Here is a 7,700-nt window from a genome sequence, read left to right on the forward strand (position 1 = left end):
GAAGTCTTTGCTGTAGGTAAAGCTGCGGAAATAGCATTCGAAAAGACATCAGGCAACGCCAAAATAAATATATACGTTGACAGCCAAGCTGCGATAAAAGCAAAAAACTAATATGAAATTTCATCTAAAAATGTTCTAAAAAGCAAGGAATCCATAGGGAGATTAGCCGCATACAGACGGTTGCTTATCTATTGGGTACCCGGACATACCCGCGAAAATCATGTGTACACAGAGTGCAGATAAATATGTCCGATTCGTACTATCTCTGTCTAGAAAAGAAATCAGAACTAGCATAGGTATGCTGACAATTTGCTAGCGGCGCACGCATACAAGATAAGAATTACAAACAACGATAGCTGTAGATTTTGCAATGAACTAGAAGAGAGGAAAACACCTTCTATCTTCTTGCCCTGCATTAGCTAGAACCAGATTAAAATGCTTAGGAGTTTTACAATATGAGAAGTTAGAAGACCTCTCGGGGATAGAGCTCCAAAGCTTACTAAGATTCGCAAAAAACGCAGATGTATTACAAGATGTCTACTATAAAAAAACGTAAGGGTCTAGCTCCATCTGGTAACACTAAGGATCAGTAGGTCTATTTGATGGCTTTCAGCCAGCCAGGTGAACCTATCCTAACTAACTTAAGAGCATATAACAGGGGTAATACCCTGACTTTCACCTTTCCAAGCAAGGAATGCTTTAGAGGATGTGTGGAAAAATAGGTATAACATTACTGTCTGAAAATACTTCCATGAAGGTAAAAAATTGGAGAGTTTCAACAAAAAAGCTTTTTCGGACCACAGATTGGATCTTGAAGTATATCCACCCTTATCATATCATAATCCACTAAGAACAAATTGGAAACAGTTCAAAAGTGTAGTAGTGAACAGGAAGGATAGGAAGGATTCCGATCGATCAAATCACTCTCTCAGAAAACATTGAGAATAGGGTCACAACATTGGAGAAGACGTCCAGTAGGGCTTACAAAATGTCGTATCCAATCAAATATAGCAAAAAATCCTATCCTCCTTGATGGAGCAATGAGCTCTTTACAATTAAGGCAAGCCGCTACTAGGCAAGTCCTCTCGCAGGGGCGCCTTGGTTGAGTCCGCGGTTTGCCTGGGTGTTAATGACGGTGAGTGCCCTAGGCACTCTTCGGAACCCATGCTGGTGTGAGGCTGGGGTCAGGTGTTTCGTAAAGAATGGGAGTAGAAGGGCCTCAAAAGTCTTCAATACTGGAGAAAGGAGAGTTATCGGATGATAAGACTCCCATTGGTTGGCGGGTCTCCCAGGCTTCAGTAGTGGGACCACTCTCCCTAATTTCCACTTATCAGGAATGATGAGTGTGGCCATAGGCAAGTTGAAGACCTTGGTCAGATATTCTACTCCCAATGGACCCAGCTTTTTCAGCATCAGCATGTTTAGTCCGTCAGAGCCAATGGCTTTAGATGGTTTCATGTGTTTGATGGCCCCTGAACCTCATCGCTGGAGAAAACAAGTGGCACACTGTTGTATGTCTGTTTGTGCAGCCGTCTGGTAGCACTACGTTTGGCTGTCGGCTGGAGGATACAGAACTCATTGCCGGCTAAAATAGCTCGCGCATCACTTCGGAACCGACGAGGCACGACCGTTGAAGGTGGTATCCACCTTGTCGTTGTGCTTCGTCGGGTTCGACAGGGTCCTTATGGTGGACCAGAACTTGCTCACACCAGAGGTGAAGTTGCAGGACTTCAGATGCTCTTCCCAATTGGTCCACTTATATTGGGTAACCAGTTGCCGGATCACCGAATTGAGATCCTTTAACCGAGGATCCGCTGGATCGACCTGGCGTAGGCGATCACGCTCGTTCGCCAGAACAGCTGCTTCAACTGGGAAATTAGGACGTATGTCCCGGATCCTTCCAACGGGTATGAAGCGAGCCGCGGCAGCTGTGATTGCCTTGCGGAATGCACGTTCGTCTGCGCGCACATCGGTAGGAATGGGGAGAGCGGCAAAGATGTATTCAGTAAATTCCGCGAATCTGGTCCAATCAGCTTTGTTGAAGGTGATGTATGACCGGCGATTCGCGGAAACATCTCGATCGAGATGATAATGAGCAAGTCGTCTGATGCAAGCGATAGCATAGGTCGCCAGGTTATGATATATATCACACCTGCACTAGCAATTGTGATGTCAGACGCACTGCTGCAATTGCCCCCTACCCTAGTGAGGGCGTCGTCGTTTACAGTGCTGAATGTTGAATCGTCTATCTGCTCTGCCAATAGCTGTCCCCTACGATCATTTGGCAGGCTTGAATGCCAAAGGTCGTGATGCGCATTAAAGTCACCTACTACCAATCGGTTTTCACCCCTGACGAGCGCACCAATATCAGGGTGATATCCTGCCGGGCAGCAGGTGACAGGGGGTATGTAAATAGTATAGATTTCGAGCTCGGCATCGCATGGCCGGACAGCTATCACTTAACATTCCAAGGTGCTGTCCCTGCGGTCGATGCCTTCATCGATGAGACGATACTGCACTGTATGTGGGACTATAAACGCTAAGCATCCACCGTAGTCTCGCTCGCGATATTTTCTGTGCACGTTGTAGCCGTCCCTGGTGATCAGGGGGGAGCTAGCGTGCAGTTTTGCCTCTTTGACCGCAGCTATCTTGATTATATGTCGGCTCATGAAGTCGACTATCTCGTCAAGTTTACTCGTAAGTCCGTTTCAGTTCAGTTGTAAGAGTTTAAAACTCCTCGGGAGTGTGATCGTAGCTCGGGGGGTGAGAGACGGGGGGTGAGGGACGCGGGGTGTTGTCTACGTTGGTCCTGCTGTGCGTTTCGCAAGAGTGTTGCGGCCTGATGATGGTGGACCGCTCCCTATGAGTCTTAAGGCCTGAACAGGTGTTAAGATGGCACCACCCGTTGCACTTATTGCACCTAACCGAGGTGGAGTTCGGCTGGAGCCGTTTGTGGCAGATGCAGCAGTAAAATACCTCTGGTCCAGGATTGGGTTCGACGCCAGCCCTCAAGAGAAGTATTTGGACCAAACGTGCTGCAAGGGATTGCTCCTGTGACGAGAGATTGAGGGTGAGATACGGTAAACCAGACAGGGCTAGTTTACTGTGGCGGCAACCCTTGGCCGGGAAAAACCCGAATCATTCCGGTAACGTAGAACCGGCTGCCATGGAAATGGGTGAAAAATTGTATCAGCAAATGGATCATCTCTATGCTAGAAACCAGGATAATCAAAGCTAATATAGGTAATACTACCTCCACTTCTTTGGTTATGTGTGATTAGCAAAATCTTAATAAAGTATAATAGGGGTGGGGTATATTTAGTGGGGTACGCTGATGATGTGGTGCTAATGGCATCAGATCTGTGTTCGAACACGATCAGTGGTATCACTCAAGGAGCGCTAGAGCTTAACTCTTAGACCATAGGCGGTGGCCTAAATTTAAAAACGCGTAAAACACAACTATTTACCACCAAATATGAAGTACCAATTTTTATCCTACCAAATTTTAATGGACAAACTCTCAATTTCAACTAGTGCAAAGTACTTAGAAATAATTCCGGACTCCAAACTTAGCTGGAAACGGGTAAAGAAACCAGAAATTGCTTTATATGCCTGTAAACGTATGCTAGGAGTAAGATGGGGTCTTCAACCCAAGTATACATTATGGCTACATAAGGCGGTTATGCGACCAATTCTATCATATGGCGGTAGTTTGGTCAAATTATTCAGCAGAATACAAAGATCAGCCTGTACAATAACGGTCGGTGCAATCAGATCATGTCCTAGGGAGGTCCTTAACGCACTGACACACGTTATTCCGGTTGATCTACATATTAAGAAGATGGCAACCGTAAAGGCATTGACGTTAAATGAAGCGGATCTCAGGAATAATGGAGTAACACTTAACAACTTGGACACTACAGTCAACAAGATGGCTCCAAAATGGATTGTGGTGTTGGAGCAGGTAATTATTGTCATAGACTTAAATTTGAGAGTCTTGAACAGCTGTCTGACTTAGATGTCAACAACTTAATAAGGTTCCTGAACCGCATAGACTAAATATAGTCATGCTCTAAATAACTGGTAAATAAGTTGGAAACGAGGATGTGGAAACAAAATGGTGCGGAAGCGCTAGTTGGATTCTGCATGAATCACCACTTTAACCAACCAACCAACCTTCGCTAAATCCTTCGGAATTCACAGCACCGGGTATGTTGCCTCATATGATGGTATAATTCTGCCCATTACAGGAGGGGCATCACTTCCGAACAATAAATCATTCAGTAGTGCGATTCACTAACTCTTATCGATTCGACAATTGTTATTTTTCTCTTCAGTATTTATCGATTGCACTGTCGATTGTGCTATTCACCAACTTATGTTAACTAACACTGAACAGCTGTTTTCTTCTATTTATTCAAACTGATAGAGAGTGGCATCTTTGTCAAATTAAATGCCAGAATGAGCGAATAACATGAAGAAGAGAAACAAAAAAACATAGTAGCCAAACTGTTAAATGCAATTGTGAGTGTTTTTTACCAATAATATATGTACAAAGTAAGTACAATAAAATAACTGTTTATTTCAATTTATTGTTTTATTAATAATTTTTGTATATTGCTTTAGGATGACATCGACAGCTACTAAAAGAAGCCGTGCCACACCCGAGCAGCTAAATCGTCTGCTTGACTACCTAATGGCACAGCCTCCATGGGAAGTTCGAGTGCGACAAAAAGTGGAGCGAGCTAGCAACAAAATTAAATAGTCTGGGTGGAGCAGTGAAGACAGTGAATCAATGGCAAACGGTAAGAAAATATTGTGTTATTACTTAAAAGTAGAGAGATGTTAATCATTTCCCTAAAAAGGTATGGCGGGACTTAAAAAGCCGCACCAGCATTAAAGCACGAAATCGGCGAAGGCAACAAGCTTTAACTGGAAACAGGCCTATCAGTGAGGAGCCCCTAACGGAATTCGAGAGGCGGGTGTCTGCTCTTATAGGGGAGGAATATATGAAGGGGCACGATTCAACACCTGAAAATATTCCACTGGAGGAGGTAAATTGCATGAAGTGTATGTTTTAAGGTGTAACTTACTGGTGTTTAAATTTTTAGGTAATCCAAATGGGTATCGAAGTGGAAGATGAAAGGGTGATTTCGGAAGCCCCGTCGCCTTTACGGACGCCACTTGCAGAAAATTTCACGCTGAGGTCAGGTAATTCGCACATCTCAGACAGGAGAACACCACGGGCGAGCTTGAAAAGAAAGCGCATGGAAGAAGACGGTAATGCTCGGAAGAAATTTTTGGAAATAGCAGAAAAACAGGCAGATGCACTAAAGGTAATTTCTTTTGAACTTAATGTAAAATAATTTTATTATGTTTGTCCATTGGTGATTGTTTTTTAATAGATGCTAGCCCAGTCGAGTGTAGAAACCGTAGAAGTCGCGAAACAACAAGCAGATGCTTTAAAGGTAATTTATTTTCAACACATAAAAGTGGCATTTTATTAATTGTTCTTGCTATTTTTTAATAAATTTTAGCCGAAAGCAGCTCTGCAAGTGCCCAGGCGAATAAAATGATGGCGGAGGCAATAGCCGTATTGGGGAATAGTTTAAGCGCTACCGCAGAAGCATTCAACCATCTAACGAATGCAATCTATCGTATGTAGATTAGAAACCAATTCCGCAGTTCCTGATTACCTTTTTATGTGCATATATACCAAATGTTTATTTTAGTACCTGAAGTTACTTTTTATTTGAATTACATAAGTAAACAAGCTGTGCTAATGTTAAGTAACATTAATTAAATGAATTAGAATGTATTGTTTTCGTTTTTACAAATAGACTGACCTTTGAATTTATAAACCATGTGTACATACGCTTATGCATACCTATATACATAAATAGATTTATGTGCCTGTAACCTAAAACTGTATGTAAACTGAAGTTAAAGACTGAATTGTTGTTATTGAATCTGCATGTAATTTTGTTCAGTAAAAGGTTTTAACAATAAATACGAAAATGTTTTAACTTTTTATACCCGAGTGTTCACATAGATATGTATGCGGAATGATTATGAGTGAAAATAGTATTTAAGTAAAAAAATTAGCAATCAGTCGGTCTTGGATGCGCTTTGCTGTTGAGGATGGTGCATCTTGGTTTACAAAAATGTCGTTTGTTCTGGGCTCTGTGAATTCATTTTCGGTCTGGTATATTCCTTCTCTTAAACGAATATTATGTAAAGCTGAGCACGCGTTAACTACTTGTCCAGTAAATCCTGGATCGTACAAGAGTGTCCTTTGTTGAGACAAGCACCGCCACGTTGCCTTAAGAACGCCAAAAAGTTGTTGTTGTTGTTGTAGCTGCATAAACATTCCCCATATTTACATACGGGGAATGCTGCTGGAGTGACAGTCCTTGGCCGGATATAAATCCGGGTCGTTTCGGTAACGTAGAACCGACTGCCGTGGAAACGGACGGAACGCCAAAAAGTCTCTCAACTGGGTTACGAGCTTTGCACAATGCCTCATTATACAAGAATTTCGGAGTACCTTCCGGTTGGTTTGTTAGAGGAGTCATCAGCCAAGGCTCCAAAGGGTACCCGGAGTCACCTGCAGAGAATTTTTGATTTTTAATTCCCTTATTTTTATTTAAATATATTTATTAATAGCTTAAAAAGCCTACCAATCAAAAACAAGTTATGGTTTCCAATTTCAAAATTCCGTTGCATAACCATTCGCACCGCAGAGGAACTCCAAATATATGAATCGTGCCGTGCTCCCGGAAATTTGGCATTTACGTTTAAAATTTTAAGTGTAGGATCACATATCTGTAAAACATTAAAAGGGAATCTTGATTCTTGAATACTTTACAAATTATGTTGTTACCATTTGGACATTAAGCGAATGGTAGCCGTGGTGGTTGACATACGCTTCTTCATGACGTTTCGGGGCCAAATTGACACGTGCGTGCAATCGATAGCTCCAATGGTACCTCCCACAAACGGGGAGGTTGCTGAAGCAAAAATTTCTTTTGCCGCTTGCCGCTCCACTTGGGTCATGGGAAATCTCACCTTTGCGCAAAACATGGAGCTGTTGATTGCAGCTGTTACCCGATGAATGCTACGGCTAACGGACGACTGGCTCATAGATATTCCCCATTGCTCACCTACGGGTCGTTGATAACACCCGGTTGCAAAAAATCGCAGTGCAGCTAGAACCTAGTTGTATAAAGGCAGAATTTAGAACTGAATTAGCTTGAATGTTACCAAATTTACCTGTTTTTCAGTCGAGATCGCTGTTATTCTGGAACCTCTAAGATGGCTGTCAAGCTGCGAAACTACGTCCTCAGTCAAGTCAGGAGTTAAACGGAATAACTTCTGGAACTCCCCTGCATCCAAATCGAAAGGATTGTCCACATGCCGGAGCAAACTTCGATCAACTATTTGAGGGCTCACTTCCTCCTCTCCACGCGATAAATCATAAGCCAAATACTCAAAGGACATACTCACGCTTTTTAAATAAGTTTTTGATCATATAATTTCACAGTTTTGATTAAAATCACTAATTCTTCTTTATCGTTTGAGTTAACAACACCAAAATTATTGTCGTTTAGTTCGCGATAATCGACAGGTTAACCAAACAGCTGATTTTGCCTTATCGATTTTCGTAATGAAATGGGTTACTGAATAGCAAAATCGTAAAA

At 42.4% G+C, this 7,700-nt stretch overlaps 2 protein-coding genes and 1 long non-coding RNA gene across 3 annotated transcripts; 2 read left to right on the forward strand and 1 right to left on the reverse strand.

The window, feature by feature from the left end:
* The first annotated feature begins 4,484 nt into the window (after window positions 1–4,484).
* On the forward strand, window positions 4,485–4,943 carry LOC128869504 (uncharacterized). The gene is made up of 3 exons (XR_008455321.1): window positions 4,485–4,557; window positions 4,627–4,805; window positions 4,866–4,943. It is a non-coding gene; the product is annotated as an uncharacterized LOC128869504 (long non-coding RNA).
* A 39-nt stretch (window positions 4,944–4,982) lies between these two features.
* On the forward strand, window positions 4,983–5,618 carry LOC128869502 (uncharacterized). Its single transcript, XM_054112070.1, has 4 exons — window positions 4,983–5,054; window positions 5,112–5,336; window positions 5,406–5,468; window positions 5,538–5,618. The coding sequence occupies exons 1-4, from the start codon at window positions 5,010–5,012 to the stop codon at window positions 5,574–5,576; spliced, it is 372 nt and encodes a 123-aa protein (XP_053968045.1). The 5' UTR covers window positions 4,983–5,009; the 3' UTR covers window positions 5,577–5,618.
* A 149-nt stretch (window positions 5,619–5,767) lies between these two features.
* Window positions 5,768–7,115, reverse strand: LOC128869503 (uncharacterized). The gene is made up of 3 exons (XM_054112072.1): window positions 6,884–7,115; window positions 6,681–6,825; window positions 5,768–6,607 (listed from the first exon to the last, which is right to left on the reverse strand). Exons 1-3 carry the CDS (start codon window positions 6,884–6,886, stop codon window positions 6,324–6,326), a joined length of 432 nt encoding a protein of 143 aa, XP_053968047.1. The 5' UTR covers window positions 6,887–7,115; the 3' UTR covers window positions 5,768–6,323.
* Between the last annotated feature and the right edge of the window lie 585 nt (window positions 7,116–7,700).

This window comes from Anastrepha ludens, chromosome X (assembly GCF_028408465.1).
Source record: "Anastrepha ludens isolate Willacy chromosome X, idAnaLude1.1, whole genome shotgun sequence".
NCBI classification, from domain to species: domain Eukaryota; kingdom Metazoa; phylum Arthropoda; class Insecta; order Diptera; family Tephritidae; genus Anastrepha; species Anastrepha ludens.